At 50.6% G+C, this 18,898-nt stretch overlaps 1 protein-coding gene and 1 long non-coding RNA gene across 3 annotated transcripts; one reads left to right on the top strand and one right to left on the bottom strand.

The window, feature by feature from the left end:
• Nucleotides 1-836: 836 nt before the first annotated feature.
• LOC147652150 (maestro heat-like repeat-containing protein family member 6) lies at nucleotides 837-8,736 on the bottom strand. Of its 2 annotated transcripts, none has more exons than XM_086898768.1 (16): nucleotides 6,144-8,736; nucleotides 5,762-5,826; nucleotides 5,492-5,644; nucleotides 5,214-5,324; nucleotides 4,989-5,137; nucleotides 4,584-4,731; nucleotides 4,190-4,377; nucleotides 3,970-4,107; nucleotides 3,566-3,680; nucleotides 3,256-3,393; nucleotides 2,847-3,023; nucleotides 2,559-2,714; nucleotides 2,306-2,407; nucleotides 1,877-1,979; nucleotides 1,536-1,596; nucleotides 837-1,224 (listed from the first exon to the last, which is right to left on the bottom strand). In XM_086898768.1, exons 1-15 carry the CDS (start codon nucleotides 6,259-6,261, stop codon nucleotides 1,538-1,540), a joined length of 1,920 nt encoding a protein of 639 aa, XP_086754894.1. In that variant the 5' UTR covers nucleotides 6,262-8,736; the 3' UTR covers nucleotides 837-1,224; nucleotides 1,536-1,537. The 2 variants fall into 2 exon arrangements, with proteins under 2 accessions (XP_086754894.1, XP_086754895.1); XM_086898769.1 differs by having other exon boundaries at nucleotides 5,214-5,321; nucleotides 6,144-8,050.
• Nucleotides 7,977-16,910, top strand: LOC147652149 (uncharacterized). Its single transcript, XR_015289558.1, has 3 exons — nucleotides 7,977-8,921; nucleotides 11,796-13,770; nucleotides 16,235-16,910. It is a non-coding gene; the product is annotated as an uncharacterized LOC147652149 (long non-coding RNA).
• Nucleotides 16,911-18,898: the final 1,988 nt, after the last annotated feature.

Genomic DNA, 18,898 nt, shown 5'->3' with positions numbered 1-18,898 from the left:
TTACCCACACTCAAACATGTGTCCATTTTTCACTCACACGTGCTCCAAACACCATGGGATTTTGTGCTCTGGGCATCCCATCCTCATTGCCAAGAACATCATGGGTGCTGGAAGATGCCCGTGCACAAAATTGCAAAGCAACTCTTATTTTATTAGTTGCTATTGCAAATAATACTTACCAACCCCTGGATTGCTGAAAAGCCACTGGGCAGCGGCAGGAGATGGAGCATGGTGTTCCAATGGGAGGGGCAGGCAGGCCATGCACCTTCAGGACATGCCCTGCATCAAAAGGCGTGCATTTTGTCCTTCTTGCCTCTCCTCTGCAGAACCAAGCCTCCTATCTTCTCCCCTGGAGTGGAATTTTCCCAGTCACCATGTCATCTCACCCTTGGCCAGTACATGAGGTAAGGTCACCATGCCAATAACAGCCTCATTATTACTGTTCCTCTTTCACAGGTTAACTTCCCATCAATTGATCAATCCATTGTTCCTCTTAAGGGTCAAATTCCCAGCAGTTAACCCATAAGGTTTCCTTCAAAGTCTGTTCTTCGCCATCCTGTTGACGTGCACAACAGAGGACAGAACACGGCAGGGCCTTAGACACAACTTTGGTCCCTGACACACCCAGGCTCCTTGTCCCACTACTGGCCTTCAGTAACACCTTGAACTCCACAATGCTGTGGAGCCGGGCCTTCAGCACAGGGACCTTTCCAGCCTGATCTGCGCTCCTTCCTCTGCGTCACTGCACAAAACACGGTGCAGGAGAGAACGGCAGGAGGGGCCTGTGTGTCACAGTGCTCTGGATTTGTGTCCCTTCAACTCCAGACAGATGCAGGTTAAGTGAAAAAGGCAAACTGTTTATTAATGCAAGGTGAAGCAAAGGGATGAGCTGGAAAGGGAAAGAAGGGGATGGGCATGGACTGAGGGCTGGAGGTAAGGAGCTGTCAAAAGGGAGGAAGAATAGAGGGAAAAAAGGGGATGGGCACAGTCTGAGGGCTGGAGGGAGCTATCTACAGGCTGGGAGAGGGCTGAAGCCCCGTGAAAATCCCACAGGCTCAGCTGTGCCAGTTGTCAGCTGTGCCTGGATCTCCAGTGGCACTGGGAGGTGGTGTCCTCTTCAGTGTCTCCTGCTGCTGTTCTTGGGACACTTGTTCACTGGCAAACCGAGCTTGGATATTCAGGTTGCTGTGGGATGGAGTGGTGTCTTTGTCGGGGCTTCAGTGGCTGGAAGAGAGAGGACAAGAGGCACGGTCAGGGCATGCATCTGCAGGGATCCTAGGAGACATTCCTGCCAAGGACATTCCACCTGGCTCTTGCAATGGCCACAAGAGAGAACCAGACAACAGGATCAGCCAGAAGGTGCTGGCCACAACTCCCACCCCTGTCCCTGAAATCTCTCTGCTCTCTGCCCACACCGCCCTCACCCAGACAGGGAACGAAGCACTCTGCAGCTGGGCCAGGGATTGCAGCTCCCATCCCAGGCATTGCAACTGCTCCCTGCCAGCCCCCAGTGCCAGCCCGCTGCTCTCACTCACCCTCACTGAGGGTCTGCAGCTCTTCCTTGTGCGCCCTTGTGCATGAACATCCTGGCCATCCCTGGGAACACAGAGCCTGTCAGGGCCCTGGCAGCACAGCTCCCTGCCAGCGGCGCTGCCAGCCCGGGGGCCACACGGCCTCCCGCCCCGGCAGGGCTCAGCCCCAGCCCTTGCCGCATCCTGACTCAGCCCAAGGGCACGGCTGCCAGAGGCCGGCAGCAGCCCCGAGGGCAGCCGGGGCTCCAGGGCGCCGGGCCCGGGTGCCGCTGCCGGGACAGCAGCAGCCGGGTCCGGGGCCGAGCTGCGGCGGAGTGGGGAGCCAGCCCGGGCTCGTGGCTCACCGATGAAGCTGACGGCCGCCTCTCGCAGGGACTCCTGTGGGCTGTCAAGATACGGCAGTGCCCGGCTCAGGTGCTCGGCCGCTCGGCTCTCGTCCTGTGCCAGCTGCAGAGAGCGGCAGGAGGGAAGGGTCGGTGCGGGCTCTGCCCCTCGGCTGGGCGCTGCCTGCGGCCAGCCCCGGCCTCCCGTGCCCGCCCAGCCCTGAGGCACCGGGCAGCAGCCCCACTGGGCTGGGGCTCCATCGGCACCCGGCTCAGGGCCACAGGAGCCTGAAGAGGAACCCGTGTGTCCCAGGGAAGGGAGCAGCGTGTGGGGCACAGGCTGGCTCCCATGGGTGCAGCACTGGGCCACAGCTGCCAGCCCCACACACTGAGCCCCGGGGACAGGGAGCTTCTCCAGGCTGAGGCTGGGGTTTCCAGGCCGTCCTTTACCACACATTCGGTGATCTTCGACAGATCCTCTGTTGGCAGCACACACAGGAGCTCTGTGTTATTTAAGAAGGTGGCAGCACAGTGCAGCGTTTCCCGGGAGGCCTGGAGAGATGCAGAGATGCCATTGCTGCCCAGGGCACAGGAGTTGCATCCCTGTGCCAAGGCCAGGAGGAGGCCGCAGCCTGGGAGGCAGCAGGGCAGGAGGCAGCCCAGCCGCCTCCCAGTGGTCCACCAGCATCACACAAAAGCTCACATCGGCCACGCGCTGGTTGTCGTCGTGGCAGTGCAAAATGAGCGGGAGCAGGCTCTGCTTCACAATTCCCTCCATTGCAGTTTTTCCCTCTTCCAGTACCAGGTTCATCGTATTGCGGAAGAGGTGAATGGAGAGCACCTGCACGTGGCTTTTGTCCTGGAGGAAGGAAGGAGGAAAAGATCTCAGCGCCAACTTCTCCAGCCCACCTGGGCAAAGGCCTGAAAATCCACAGGCCCAAAGTTTGTGTGGGCAGTAGCCAGTGCCCGTGGCCGGGGCACAGAGCCTTACATGGTCAAAGAGGAGCACAAGTGGCTCAGCAAGCTTGGGGGCAGCAGTCCTTGATACATGAAGACTTTTTCTCTTCAGCACATTCGTGAGCACAGACAGAGACATGCCGACCACTTCTCCGTCTGCGTCACTCAGCAGCTGCAGGAAGCTTTGACACAGGCGGCGTATAGGTGTGGCCTGTGTGGAACACAAGGCTGTGCTAGGAAGCCCTGAACGGCTGCAGCACCAAGACTGCCCTGGCACTGCAACCCCACCCGGCTGCTGCCGGGCCCAGAGGCCAAAGGCCTGTCCCAAAGCACTGAGGCCAGTGAGGCAGGAGAGCTGGGAGCAGCTGCCTCAGCTCCTGAAGCCCAGCCAGCCCAAGGGGCTGCTTTGCCCAGCACAGCTTCAGCTGCTGCCCTGTTCTCACCATCGAGGGTTCCTGGCTGAGCACCACGAGGCCTCTGAGCGCCAGGCGACGCCTCTGCCTGCACTCGCTCTGCAGGTGCTTTGATGTGATCTCAAGGACACAGTACCCACAGTCACTCAAGTTCAGGCAATCCAGGACCTGAAAGGCACAGGGCAGTGACAGCGGAGCCGGCTGGCAGGAGCCTGGAACTGCACAGGGCTGGGCCCAGGCAGCAGCACAGGGCGCGGGCACCATCCCAGGCAGCTGTGGCTATGCAAGGGGACAGGGCTGGCAGGCAGCTCAGCGAGGTAGTGCTGGCCATGGGGCTCACCTCCACAAGGAATGCCAGGGAGCACAGATCCCAAGGTGCCTCCTCCCTGATGAGCCTCCGGACAAATTGGTGTGCCACATGGTAACACAAGGGCGTCAAGTCACGGCGCATCACCCTGGAAGGGGGGAAATGGCACCAAGACACAGAGGTGGGGGGTGGGGGGAGGCCAAACCTCTCCCAGGGATGACTCATGGAGATCTGGCCTTTCCCCAGCATCCCTGGGGGGGGACCATGGGTGTTTTGGGACCATGGGGCTCCTTCTGGGCACCCTCCTCTCAGACTTCTCTAGTCTGCTCAGCCATCCGTCAATGGCAAAGCCCTCTGGCCAGGACCACAGGGACTGTGGTAGGGCACCCTGGGCACAGGGCACACATTTCAGAGGCAGTGGCGAGAAGGGGTCTCACCTGGCCAACAGACCCACGGCATAGTGCTGGGTGTCAGCATGGAGCAGCGTTTCCCAGCCACACTTGCGCTCCATGGCCATCAACTCGTTGTCATAGTGCAGAAAGCAGAGCAGAGCCTTCATGGCCTGCACTGCAAAGCTGTGTGCAGAGCAAAGGCCAGGTCACATTGGGTGCACTGGTGTCAGCCACAAGGGCATGGGAAGGACAGGAGGACTGGCACCTGTTGGGTTCTCCGGGAAGGCGGTGTTGCTCCTGGCATTCTCTCCAGAAGTTATCAACTTCTGCTGGCATCAGCTGTGTGGTGGTGAAAACGTGCAACAGCAGAGCCGCAAAGAGAGAGTCGGAATAATGCATCATGGCCTCATGGCTCTGAGGCACTTGCATAATCACCCAGAGCACCAGAGTTGCCTGCAAAAGAATCACACCAAGACAGCGCTCAGTGCTAAGGCGTCCATGGGGCAGAGCCCGAGGGGAGATGCACGGGGAGCAGCGAGCCCGGTGCCCCCTGAGCTTGCCCCTAGCCCAGGTTTCAGCCCAGCCTGAGGCAAGGAGAGGATGAAGAGCTGCTGGAGAAGCAACCTGGGTGACAGGCAAGGCCAGTTCCAGAAACTCACAGCCAGAGCAAAAACGTCCTTGTTGTCCTCATCAGAGGTGCAGATGCTGCAAAGGGGCCAGTTCTCCATCACATGGAGCAGAGTTGGCAGCACCTTCTCCATTGCTGGTCCTGATGAGGCTATGGCTTGCCACATCATGGCAGCAGCTCTGTGGGATCAGAGCTCTGTGTCAGGGGTGTCTCAGTCACAGAGCCATGCCCTGTGTAGCTGTGGGGTCCCAGGTGACAGAGCCCCAGTGCCCTGAGGGGCAGGGAGGGAGCACTGGCAGCAGCCTCAGGAAACAGAGGGGCCCGAGGCTCCTGGACCTCTCTGCCTGTTGGGCAGAGCCCATTGGACAGGCTGTGCAGGGCGATGGGCCCTAAAGGCCGCTGAGCCCTGAGCTCTCAAGGCACGTGGGCCCCATACCTGTCACACGATGGGGCACAGCGCAGGAGGGTCAGCACCACATCGTCCGGGTGTTCTTCAGCCAGCTTCACCATGTTAGTTGGCAGCCTGGCATCCACCGTAACGGAGCACATTAGATGCTGGTGAATGCTCCGTACAATAGCTGGCACCTAGAGTAGGAATGGGGAAGACTTGGAGCGCTGTCCAAGGCAGCAACTTCCCCAGCTTCTCCCAAGAAGTGCTTACCATCCCATCACACTCTGCTGGCCTCAAAGGCTGAGGGGGCCCTGTGGATGTGGCTTGAAGGGGCACAGGATCCTGGGAGACCTCCAGTTCCGGCCCCTGGCTGGCTACCTGCTGGTCAGAAGGAACAGTCCCCTTTCAAAAAAGTCCATATTAGGTGCATGACTCATGGTGGGAGGGGGCACAGTGTCAGTATTTGTGATGCCCTGAGTCTCTCTGGGGTTTGGAATGGCCATGTCCTCAATCAGTACCACATCAGAGTTTGCCCTGTCATCACTCACCACAGCGTCCGAGTCTTGTGAGGGCGCAGCTGAATCTGGGCTGACATCAGGCTCTGCCTGGAGCTCGGTCAGCCCGGACTCAGGCTCAGCTGTGCCCTCAGTTCCTATGGGGCTGATCTTTCTATGCCGACTTGGCAGGAACTGGCGGAACCTCTGTGCAGAATGAAGAAAGGACAGGGAAGAGAGGCATGTTCCATGGAGTGCTGCAAGTGCAGAGCTGGCCTGAGCAGTGACAGCAGGCCCAGCCCAGGTGGGGATGCCTGCAGGTACCTTCAGCGTTTTGCGGAAGCGGCCCTGGGCAGGCTCCTGCTCTTGTCTCTTGTCCATGGCTGCATCTGGAAAAGAGCAGCCAGAGCTGAGGGACTGCGGGAGAGGCCGGAGAACACAGCCCAGCCTTGCACTCCCCAGGCAGGGACAGCCCTGGGGTGGCTCAGGGGATGGAGCACGGTCACTGTCGGGGGTCAGCCCCAGCCCTTCTTCTGTCCTGTCCTTGGGCATGTCCACATGGGATGGGATGGGATGGGATGGGATGGGATGGGATGGGATGGGATGGGATGGGATGGGATGGGATGGGATGGGATGGGATGGGACGGGACGGTGCAGGGCCCAGCTGGCTGCAGCTTCAGCCCTGCGGCCCAGCTCTGCCACTCACCATCCTGCCCTTGCTGGAACTGCTCCGGCTCTTCAGGGTGTTCTGCTGGGGCAGCTCCACGGTCTGTGCTTCTATTCCGTTGGAACACCCTGAATAGCCTGAAGAATCTGCCCGCCATGACAAAATCGGGCCTTGGGAGCACCTTCTAAACAGATGTTATCGGGAAGCTCCGGCTCACCAATTCCCACAGTCTGCTCACAATGTGAGCTGTAGGAATTACGCCTTGGAAAAGCTCCGGGTCAGGCACTAACGAGTGGGCTGTGTGGGGGCTCCTCACAGCACCGCTCTGGCGTGTCCTGTCCCGTCGCATGCACCAGGCATACTGGTGTGGTCTTGTCACCGCCAGCTCTTGTCCATTGCACCGTTCCATTCCACGGTTACCAGGCTGCGCCGTGTCACTAACGTCCCTTGCACGCCCTGCCACCTTCCTGGTTCTGCCCCATCCCCCCAGCGTGGCCTATGTTGGAAGGAATCCCTTGCCCAAAGTGTCTAAGACAGGATCTTTAGGAACACCTCAAACCATCAGCAAACACTGCCCTGCTCTGCAGGCTCAGGGCAGCAGAAGGAGCCCCCAGGGCTGCCGACGCAGGCGCAGCAGGAAGGGCACGGGGCCTTGCACAGAATCTGTACAGGGGCCTGGCAGCACTGAAATCAGCAGGTGTGGCAGAGTCCCCACCGAGGCAGACCTGCCACCCCAGCCAAGCCCTGGCAGTGCTGGTGCCCTTCTCCTGCCCCAGAGACCTGTGCCCCTGGGGGGTTTCTGTGCCAGAGGGCCAAAGCCAAAGCCCACATGCATTGCGGGCTGGGCTCCTTCCTGTAGGGGTCTTGGCAGGAGCTCCTGGAGCTATTGCTGGCCACTCTTGCTATCTGTCAGATGATGTTGCTCCTTCCTGGAATGATGTTTTTCATGGAAGAGGTTTGCAGTAGCACAAATGTTCAAGGCCCCAGTTGCTGTGTGTCTGTCTGTGTTACAGCTGATGCAAGTCAAACATTTCCTCCAGACATAGAATCCTGCTTGAACAGTCACAGAGCTACATCTATTTTTACATTATGTTTGTAATTTTAATATTTTTTAAGTTTTCCAGAGCCTGCTGACTGTTTTCAATGTTTTCTCTCTATCCCCAATGCACATTCTCAAGAAATTGTGCTTTCACATCCTTTTGCATTTGTTAAAGTTACCTGCAGTGACCAGTCAATCAAAGCCCTGGGAAAACTTTAAACTTCAGGTTGAACCCAGACAAAATATTTGTCTCCCACAACTGAAGCCATGAATTGCCAAGTACTGTCCCTAGTACACCTGTAGGTGTGCTGATGCCATTTCAAAGGGGTTGCCAATGAAAACAAATTTTAATATTTTTGTAGTTTCCACATTGGAATTAAAATCCCTGACTTGAAAAATCACATGTCAAAATTTTTAGGACTCTTACAAACCAAAGCTGTCATTTTCACCCTGCATTTTAGAGTCTCTGAACAGTCACACAAGGTTTTAGTTCTACACTAGTTTAGACACTACAGAAAAAGTCCTTGGTGTTCGGCTATAACTTTACATCAGCATATATTCCTGATGATTATTTTAGGCAGGAGCAGCAAACTCAAGAATGAGCCAAACAGGCTGTTCCTGTGTTCTCATGTCCTGAGTCTCTCTCTCTCTCCGTGTCACGATGGCACCAAGGCCGCTGCCTTGGGACACCGGAGTGTGGAAGGCGAGCCCGCCCTCAAGCACAGCCATTCAAGTCAGCCACGGGCACAGGCTGCAGCTGAAGCTGCCAAGCGTTGCTGTGAGGCTGGCAAGTCAAGAGAAAGCCATTGTGGCCAATTCTGCTGAGGCCTTTTGCCAAACCAAAGGCAGCTGTGCCCACAGCCTCCCTCTGTCTGGCAGCCGGCTGCTGCGGACGCCTCAGTTCGCAGGTGCCGACGCTGGGGCTGCTGCTGTTCCTGTGCACACTCTGCTGCTGTTTCTGTGGGCTCCAGAGCCGCTTGGGCAGCAGCCACTGGGCAGCCCTGCTGGAGGAGACACCGCCGCCCTCCCCATGGTGGCAGCAGCTCTGCGGGCCCCGAGCTCTGTGTCAGGGGGGCCTCGGTCACAGCAGCGTGGCCTGGGCAGTCGCGAGGGCCCGGCCTGGCCGCCAGCCCTGCCTCTGCCCACTGCCCCTTATGGCAGGCACCCAGTGGCCGTGGCCTGGCAGCACCCCCTGCCCTCCATGTCCCCAGCCAGCCCAGGCTGAGCACACCTCGGGCTGACCCCACCCTCCTGGAGGTGTACTGTCCCAGCCCCAACGGCTTCTGCTGCAGGCCTGGCAGACATTTTGGGGAAGCGCCAGAACAGCCGGGTGTCAGGAACCAGGCGGCTGCCCGGGGGCTGCTTATGGCCTCTGACACCCAGTTCCTCAGGTCTTCCCACCACCCCGGCCCCTCAGGGGCCTCCTGTCCCCTTGGAGTCTTTTGACACCCACTCCCTCACACATCCCCCTTGTGCCTTCCCACGGCCTTGTCCCGTCAGGGCCTCCACAGCCCCTCATCCCTTCATGGCCTCCCAGCACCCTGTTTCCTCAGGGTCTCCCCCAGCGTGGCCCGCCATCAGCGCCGCAGCCCCACAGGAGCTCCAGAGGAGCTGCATCAAGAGGCACCTGGGAGCCCTCAGCAGCCCAGCCAGCACCACACTGGCACGAGGACACAGATGGCGCTTCCTGGCTGGGACAGAGCTTGTGCCTTCAGCAGAACCACCAAAGGCCAAGGGGTTTCTGGCCATTTTCCCTGCACCACTGCACACCCTGGCAGGTTACTGAGCACGAGCACCCTTTTCCCTCTCTTCTCTGGTATCCTGGAGAACTTGGGCAGCAAAAGAAAGCTCTTGGGAGTCTGTATATTTAGAACCTATCCTATATTTACATAGTAAACAAAAACAAAAGTAAGGAAAGAACAATTTTGCAGAAAAATAAAATCCTGGCTGGCTCAGGTGGCCCCAGCAGACAAAGCCTCCCAGATCAGCTCTCAGCAGAGCTCCAGCAGCGCATCCAGTCAAGGCCTGAGAGATGAGACCGTGTCCTCTATGCCATGTGGAGCTGATCTTGCAGGTTTCCAAAGATGGAATACTGAGTTCTCTCTACTGCCTGGAGGATATAAAATTTTTGAATTGCCAGGCTTCTGATGGCGGGGCTGATGTTGTGTGCCATAACTTCAAGGGTTGGAAGAGAGGAACAGAGCTGTTAGCATTCAGGAACACACATAATCACGGAATGATTATATGAAGGTGCTTTATTGAAGAGCTCTGGGTGTCAGGGGTACACATACCCAAAGCTGACCCGACTTGGTTTTGAAATTAACATGTTTTATACTCTATCATTATATAACTTACATCTTAATTATAAAACTTCCATTGTTCTATTGCATGCATTGTTTTTACCCAGGCATGGATTTCTTGTGATTCTCCCCAGCCTCCTAACATTGTTCCTCTTGTTCTATAAACAATAATTATTTCGAATCACATGTAACAATTTATCATCTACTGACTACACACGTGCAGTTTGACATGATCTTTAGCCTAACATTTCCCAGGGCCTACTTTTCCCAGGGCTTGCCAAGCCTACCTTTCTTTATAAGTCCCTGAATTTTCTAAGCTTTTAAAACCTTTTACTATCACAGGTATTAGAACCTTATTCAACCCTGAAAATGTTGCTCCTGTATCTCTTAGAAATCCCACTTCTTTTTCTTTATTCCCTCGATTGGGAGCTATAACCAGAGGGTCACCTGGGGTAGGGCACTCCGGTCCTCTTCAGTCTTCTTTTACATGAGCAACCTCCCCCTTTCCTTTCCGATCATCTTTTCTCTGCTCATCTCCTTTTCTTACTTCTGGACACTGATTTTTCCAGTGTCCAAATCTCTTGCAAAATGCACATTGATCCCTTCCCAGTTGGGGTGGTCCTCGTTTTGGTGGACCTTGCTGACATTTTTCTTTCTCCCCCTCCTTCACTAATGCCACCAATTTTCTCATCCCCTGTTTATATCCTTCTTCTCAATTGCTAAAGACCCTCCAGGCTTCATCCACCAGGGTTTCCAGATTCTGGCTCTCTGGGACTCCGATCTTCTGGAGCTTCCTCCTGATGTCTTCTGTGGATTGTCCTAAAAACAAATTTATTAGCTACTGCATTCCTTCACTCCATCCTGGGTCCAGGCTGGTATGTTTCCACATTGCATCGCGCAGTTGATCTAAAAATTCAGAAGGTGTTTGAGAAGGACTTTGTTTAATAGCATATAGAGCTGATTAATTTATAGTTCTGGGAATTGCTCTTTCCAGCCCTTTTACTGTTAATTTCTGATATCTTTGTAACTGTCTTAGTCCCCCTTGTTCACTGGGATTCCAGCCAGGATCTTGAAGGGGAAATACATCCTTAACATCCTCCTGTGTTGTCCTACAATCATCCTCAGCTAGCTCTTTAGCTACCTTTAAAACCATCCAGTCTATATAGTGGCCACCATTGTGTACAGAATTTAACAAGCTCCCTCTTGCTTTCTGCATCAGCATATCCCACTAGTTCTTTCCAATGTGTTAAAAGCCATCCCAAAGGACTACTCCTAGGAATTCCTTTACTCTCATTTGCTCCCATCCTGGAAGTTCTTTTTCTCACAATGTTTTTTTATCCCAACTTTGGAGTTTCACTTCGTAATATTCAGGTACCCAATTATCTTGGGCACACTCAACCCTAAGAATGTCAATTAGTTTCTTTAGGGTCCCCAAAATTCCATTCTCTAATAACTCAAATATCTCACTGCTGCCATGGGTTACTTTACCAGTTCCTAGTAAGATTTTTATCGCTATCTGGGTGGCTTTATTTTCTTTATTCTCTTTTGTGTTACAAAGGAAACAGAGTCCCCACTTGGGGATCCTCCACCTAAATACCTTTCAGAGCCAAGGCTCTTGACAGACTACACAGCAAAACACAATCCAAGGGTTACAATCACAACCTTTCTTTAAAAAGAGAAATTCTTTCTCCATGGCTCTCCAAGGCCCCTGATTCCTAGGCATGTAAGCTTAATTAAGAAACGGTAACAGTCAGCAGTTTAACTCCTGTCACTAGATGGTGGCATCTCCTCAAAAATGCTTATCACAACCCAACCACGGGGAGACGGGGAGATTTTATTAAAGGGGTTTCATACAATCAAACACACACCCCAATCACCCTGTCCTTTTCTAGCTGCTTGCAGTCGCCCAGAGCGAAACCACAGATTGGGATTCCCCACTCGCCCTGTGCTGATAGCACGTCTCAAACACGCACTTCCTCTGGCCTTACAGGGCACGCACACACACGCAATTTATGTCTCATGCTACGCACATTACTGGCTCTGCCACTCAAGCCTCTCCTGGTTCCAAGCCTCTCCCATTTCAGAATGTTACAAATGAAATTCAGCCTCATTTTATCAATAAGGATTTTATTGAAAAATCTGTAAAATCGAATTATGGAAACAACCACAATCACTGTCAGCGTCGAACCCGGGATCGGCAATGGGTGAACTCTGAATCAGCCTCTGCCACACTGATTCCCACAAGTTCACAACTTGTCTTTGGGAGAGCTGTGTTTTATACAGGTTTTTTCAGCTTGAGACTATGCAGTTTCAGTTACTTTCTTTTTCTTTTTTTTGTTTTTGTGTTGTTAGATATTCATATTTCTGCTGCTGGACTGCTGATGAGTTTTCTGAGAAGGAGATGAAGTTTGAGTGGTTTATCGGGAAGCAGGCTTTGAGATGTAGAATCGTGGTGAAGTTTTTTTTTTTAGTCTGTGTAGTTTTTTTATGGAAACCGACATTGAGATGCATGGTCCGAGAAAATCAGATCAAGTCAGCATCAAGCGTCAATCACCAAGTCAGTAGAGCACTTATCTTGCTTGAGTGGACCCTCCTCTACCCGATGTTACCTTAATTGCTGAGTCATTTTCTTGCAAATTCCTGGTTTTCCAGCAGCTGCTTTTTCAATCTCAAGTTGCTTCTGTTTTTCACAGAAAACCTGTTTGTATACTTCATTTTCTATGTGTACAATAAAACGCAAATTATACTAACACATATTACAAGAACAACCAGCCCAACAGCGCACCGGCTGCTGCAAATCACCTCTGCTGAGCCTCTCTCAGCTTGTGACACAAATCACTCTGCCCAGCCCCCCTCGGCCCTCGCCTAGCCACACAAATCCCCAGCAGCTAATACCGCTTCCTGCTACCTTTGTCACTCCACACTTTCAGCATAAATTCCTGGGACCCAAAATCAACCTTTACAGCTCTCACCAGGACCTTTCTTGTCCCTGAACCTGTGACCAAAACCACAAACTGCGACCTACCAGGCCGCTTTTTAATCACAAATCTAACAAAATGGGAGCCTCCATGGCTCCCAAAACACAGCAAACCAGCAATCCTGTTGTTACCACATTTTCACCTCAAGACACAAACTATTAACTCCCAGTGCGCTCCTGGCACTGCTTAAAACACAAACCACCGGCAGCTTACGCTGCTCCTCCTGCTCAAAAATTAAGAGCACACAGTCTTAGGACAAATTTTTCTGTGGAAACATACAAACAAAACCACAAATACATTTGTTGCACGTAAGGATTAATTTTAATTTAGGCTTTAGCTTTTCTAATATCTTAAATTCTGCAAAGTTTATGTTTCAGCCTGAGAGAAGAACAAATTTCAGAGGACTGGGAGCACCTTTTGGAATGGCTGCAGGTAAAAAGACGGCACTCAGTTGCCAAAGATTTTTACAAAGAAGCTCTTGCCGACAGCTGGCCTGTCACCAAGGAAATGTGTAAAACTTGCATATCAGCCTGCAAGCAATGTCACAGATGACTGCAAAGCCATCCTTGAGAAGATGACCTATGCACTTAAGAAAGGGTAAAGGCTTATGGGATGCGTGGCAGGTGGATTATATTTGTCCCTTGAAGAAGTCAGGTGGTAAACACTTTGTGCTGGTAGGAGTGGAGATTATCCAAGCCCAAGCTTTGAAAAGAACTACAGGAGATAATACTGTCAAAGCATTGCAAGGGTGGTTTGGAATTTTCCCAAAACCACAAGAAAGTCAATCTGATAACGGGTCCCACTTCACTGCCAAAATTGTACAGGATTGGGCAAATGGTGAAAGAATAAAATGGACTTTTCACACCCCTTACTGCCCTCAAGATAACGGGATTGTAGAAAGAACCAATGGTTTCCTGAAGTGGCTCCTTAAACCACAGGAGGGAAGTTGGGCTCTTTGGCTAAGGGAAGCTGTAAAAAATGTAAATGACAGATGGGGATTAAACAGGTGTCCCAAAATCACTGCCTTTTGTCCAAAAGCCCCAAGCATAATTCCCACTCTATGAGGACCAAGTGACCCTAAGGATCCAGCACACTACCCTGGACAACCTGCCCTGGTGGACCTTCCTAGTGTAGGGCAAGTACCACTAGTACTAAAAACCTCTCCAAATAAATATGCATGGGTGCCCTCCGACACTCTGGGAAAAAAGCATTGGATCAACACATGCTGGGTAATTCCATCATTTTAAGTTTCTGCCTTTTGGGGGCAGACTCTGTTGTGTTCACTTTCCACAGAAGAACACCGAGGGCCATGAAGACCAGATAAACCATGATAATACTAGTATTAAATAGTAAGTACTTACTATGGTAAGATACTTGTCTGCATCTTACCACAACACCATGGCCAAAACTCGGCTGAGTGGCCGTGGTCTGAAGCTACCATCAGGTACACCTGATGTGTTCTAGGATCCTACCCCAGAAGCCGTCACCCAAACCTAGTGACCGTAGTACTACACGACTCTTGAGGTACATACCGTCAAAATGACTGGGGTTGGGACCGAAAAGATTGGCCCAGAGTGATAACTGGAACAATTGGTGAAGAAATTAAGGTAGGATGCAGAAAAATGGAAAAGTCTCCTTATGAGAAAGCTTCCACCGTTGCAATCGTTGGAAATTTTCTAGAATCAGATGTGACAAGCAATTTGCACCCAACATCATGGCAAAACTCTGCGCCACAGCAGTGTGGTCATGGAACAAATAATTCCCCCTCATACCGTGTTGTCATCAGAAAAATATTAGTTACTATACCCTGGACCCCTGTACCAACAAGGTGGAAATTACAAAGCTTTGTAAAAACCAATCTACTGACTGTTGGTATCATTTCACTTGAACCAAATCAACCTCTGTAACATGTAATTGGCAAAATGACCTGACACATCAGTCAGGTCTGAAAGGTCTAATTCATAGACTCAAAATCAATGCAGTGGCACTGAGTGCAGTAATCACATACCATGGTGTAAGCACCCCCCAGTGCTGGATGACAAACATAATGTTTTCCCTCCCTTTATGGGAATGCAAGGTGATGATGTGACAATAACCTGAAAATTAATTGCTGAATCCTCATTGAACCTGTATACAGTTATGGCACGGGACCTCATGGCCATGTTCTGTTTTGTGAAATTCAAAATCAGAATTGTTGGCTAAAGCTGACTGACGTACAATTTTCCCATCAAATCGTGTGTGGGAAAAACAATACCAAATACTGGGGAGAACTTGATGTCAATGTTGTAACACCTACACCTACCACAACCCAACCTTCGGTTATACTGAGCCCGAGAAATTTTGAAATCGGGCCATGTATAATCAGAAAAACTGGCCAACAACAAATATTGTTTAATCTGGCATGGTCTCTTAACCAAGTCAAATTGCTAATGCAAAACAATGTCTCAGAAGTTCAGCCAGCTTGTTCACCTTTTTTGCAAACTTCTTTTGAGAGGTGGACACCTGCTTGTGAAAGCGTAATCCTTCTAAGAAACGAATGACAAGATCATAACCTGTGCTGTGGGAACAGGACTGGGAAATTTGAATAGTATTGATTCAGAAGTGCAGATGAACAAATTGGCTACCACAAGTGGGGATGTAACCAAATTACAGCAACCACTGCAGTCATCCTTATCGGCTTTGGGAACCCAACAGTGGTTACTATCAAACATATTACCAAATTGGGAAAAGGTAAATGTAAATGATCACAAATTGATAATTGATGCACTCGGTGCCACACAAAATAACATCTCTTTGTCGCTTCTTAGCTGCATTCAGGCTCAATTGTGGATGCAGTCAGTTACTGCCTCAATTGTAAGAGAAGGCAAAGAAGGCACTTTTCCTGCTGAAAGTCAACAAATAATTTGGGACAATGCCACTGATTTGGAAAAAGAATTCCAATCCTGGTGGAACCTAGTAAATTTTACCTGTGACCCCAGCACAAACGCAGCCACAGCCTTTGTACTGACTATACGGAATGCTTCAGCGCATTCAATATTCCCTGTCATTGCATTAGGGCTGAATCATGATGGAGCTGCTCTCTATCCTTTGGAGCACAAGGAATGGGCTCATCAAATTGGTGAGAAGTGGCAAACTGTTGGTTTGGAAACTTCATTAATAATTAATTCACTGTTAATTTGGAAACTGCATTTTCCGGGAACAACAAACGTTTATCTGTGAAAGTAATGCAACCAGAGCTCAAGATATTTGTTTGGACATGGAACAAAATATCTGCAACTCTGAAATCCATCGTACCGAGACTTCTGAAACTACTTGTGCATATAGGACGTGGATGTGCATGTTTGAGAACTGCTTGTGATAGTGTACTTCTAGAAATCTTAGTAGTGAATACAAAAAAATCATTCAAATTTTTGTGTTTGTAATTTTACTAAGATTGCAGGAGGTGATTTTTCTTATATAGTCCCAGTTATTTCTTACCACCTTTTACAGTCCATTTACACACTGATCCACCATTTATTGCCTACCTCTATTGGGATGAACCTCACTCAGGTAAAGCAACTGTTGCTTCAGCAGGATTTAATTGAAATTTTGGAAAAGTAAAAATAGGAAATTGTCCCTCGTGATAAAGAAATTGCCTGAAATTGTTTATTTGGGTTTTATTTGATTAATTGAAATTACTTATTCTTTGTAATAAGAAGATGAATGTTTATTTTAATTGAAAATTGATTCTTTACTTTTGTCTTTCCCTTTTTCTTGCCCTTATCTTTTTCCTACTTTTCTTTTTCTGTCTGATTTTCTGTCTCTGTTTTCTAGGGTACTCTACCAGCCTTTGAGGAGACATGAAGACTTTGTAACAACACTACAAAGGAGCCCTCTTGACGCTGATCGTGAGTCACGGGGTGGTGTAAGAGACGGTCTGAAGTTTCCCTCATTTGCCTCACGAGCATGGCAAGAACAGAGACCAAGACCCTGAGGAGCCCAGGGGACTTTGTGCAGGGGTTCTGGCCTGGTTGAGGTGGATGCTTGCTAAGCCATTGTTTGAAGGGGTGCTCGACCTACAGCACAAGAGTGATTGTTTGCAGGTGTTTGCTGTGCTGCCACGGTACACTGCCTTCGTTCCTGCTGCTGAGCAGGGACTTGTGAGGAGCGGGGCCTGTTCAGTACCTCACACCTGCTTCCCACAGCAACGGGTCACACCACAATAGCCTATACATCTCCCCACCTTTTGGCCAACTGCCCTCACCTTGGAACTTGAGACTCTAAAGGTGACTTTTCTAAGTTGCTTTTGGAGAGAGAGTTCCCCACGGAAGAAGACACTGGCGACCCCATCTTGTCCATTGGTAGCGATACCTCCCCCCCGTATTCTCTCTTTACTTTGCCTCTTTATTCCTCTCCCTCTCTCTCTTTCTCTCCTTCTCATCTATTGCATAACCCATGATGCTGGCACTAAAATAAAGATGCATTATTGCTGTTTTGATTTAAACTGAAATCCCTTGGTGTCCTTTTTGCATTCTGAGATCAAACGAACCTCTCACGACACCCGCCTGTGTGAGCAGATTGTGACACATGTATACTTCAATGTGTGCACAAATGATGAATCAGACGATTTCTAGCATCTGTGTTGTTCATCAGGCCAGGGGAGATGTTAGGAAGGATGAGAATTTAACAGAAAACTTTCACAGATATGAATGCTTACAGAAGGTTCTATAGAAATGAAAGCAAGCATGGATATATAAAAAGACATTTGTAGGGCCACTTATTGCTGCAACCACCGAGAGAACAAAGGTTTAGTCAAGCTGGAAGGTTTAGAACAGAGGTTTAGTCAGTTAGAAGGAGGTTTTATGGCTGAAGTCCAACAGCTTTAAGTGGCCTTCAAACAAAGCATGTTTTCTACGAAGTGAAAAAGCATAGGCAGACAGAATGACGTTTTTTACCAAAGCAAAAAGAATTTTCCACTGCAAAACAACTTTCAGAGTTTACCATCTAATTACTAACTCAAATGATTAGGTAGTCACTAACATATATGGTAATTTCAGCAGTTTTGATAGGATATATGTACATGTAAAGGTATTGTGTATGATGCTGATTGGTTGTTATGCAATGATACACACAGCAAAAGAAAGAGATATAATGCACTGTAAGCAGAACTAAGTGGGCTTCAGGACTCAGGGCTTGCCTGTAGCCAGCAGCTGTAGGCTGACCCACGACCCCTTGCTGTAATCTAGTCGATAGAATAAACAGCATTCTAAAGAAGAGCCATCTGAAGTCCCCATCTCTCTGCTGGCTCTAACAGTTCTGCCCTCTTCCTGATCCTGTGCAGGGATGGAGCATTGCTGTGCTTTCAGGAAGCTGTTCTAGAAAGCCTCAGGCATTCCAAGCTCCTTTGCCCTCTGTGCATGCTTGCCACAGAATCCCTCACAGCCGGGTTCTGGGCATACTCAGCTTGGCTCTTCCAAAATCCAAGGCCTTCAAGGTGCTCAGCAAGACCTTTAGCTCCACAATGCTGTGGAACTGGGCCTTCAGAACAGAGACCTTTCCAGCCTGATCTGCGCTCCTTCCTCTGCGTCTCTGCACAAAACACGGTGTTGAAGCAGGGTCTAGCGCTTGGAAGATATCGGGTTGTAAGGGAAAGATAGTAACCCCCCTCCTCCACAGTGTATGGTAAGGCCCCCTGCAATTGGCCAATAGCACCTGGCTGTGATGAAAGCAGATGGGAGTAACACAGGGACCCTAGGTTATAAAATGTCAAATTCTCCAGCAATAAACACCATTTGCCATCCATCACATTGATGTCTGTGTGCAGTGGACCGAGTGGCCTGGGTGTTGGTCACCGTGCTGGCTCCTGAACCAGGCAAGGGGTCTGCCTTGCTTTAAAAGACAACATTTGGTGCTGAAACCCGTGAGAATTCAAAAAGCGGGATTCAAACCCAGAAAGCGAGGGTTGCCTGGAATACAGGAGCAGCGGTCAGGACCAGCTGGACTAGTCCTGGCGAGGGAGACGTCCCTGTGTCCAGAAGGAAGATGAAAGCCTTGATAAAGGTCAGATTGCAATTAAATTGTAAACCTAATTCTTTTACTCTTGCTACTGCAAGGCTTTTGTATATTGGGGTCATAAATCAGCTAGTAAAGTTTATCCACCCTAAGGTGTGGGACAGATGTACTAAAACCCTTGCCAAAGAGACCTGGAGGGCGGCAAAAAACTGTCTGTTGGCCACCCCAAATTTTGGGGTCAGAGCAGCCACTCAGGCTTCACAGCCTCCACACAAGAGCAGCTCAGCTGAGCCAAAAGGGGCCCAAGAGGGCGACACGTCTCCTCAATCCCCAAATCCTTATCTGCTCTCAGAGAAACAGCGAAGAGCAGAAGCCTTTTGGAGAAAGTTAACAGAAGAAGCTAGGGGTGCCGTGGGAAAAGCCCGGAGGGAAACATCCTCCCTGGTGCCTAAAAATGGCGCTGAGCAAAAAGACATAAAGCGGGAA

This window comes from Cyanistes caeruleus, chromosome 7 (genome assembly GCF_971803275.1).
Source record: "Cyanistes caeruleus chromosome 7, bCyaCae1.hap1.1, whole genome shotgun sequence".
NCBI lineage: Eukaryota > Metazoa > Chordata > Aves > Passeriformes > Paridae > Cyanistes > Cyanistes caeruleus.
This window is presented reverse-complemented; position numbering and strand designations above follow the sequence as displayed.

Coding starts and splice junctions, on each gene's coding strand:
- LOC147652150 (XM_086898768.1), bottom strand. CDS start 6,261: ATGGCGGGCAGATTCTTCAGGCTATTCAGGGTGTTCCAACGGAATAGA. Junction 4,108..4,189: donor CTTCCCGGAGAACCCAACAG/GTGCCAGTCCTC, acceptor CTCTGCACACAG/CTTTGCAGTGCAGGCCATGA. Junction 1,597..1,876: donor GGCGGCCGTCAGCTTCATCG/GTGAGCCACGAG, acceptor CTGTGTTCCCAG/GGATGGCCAGGATGTTCATG.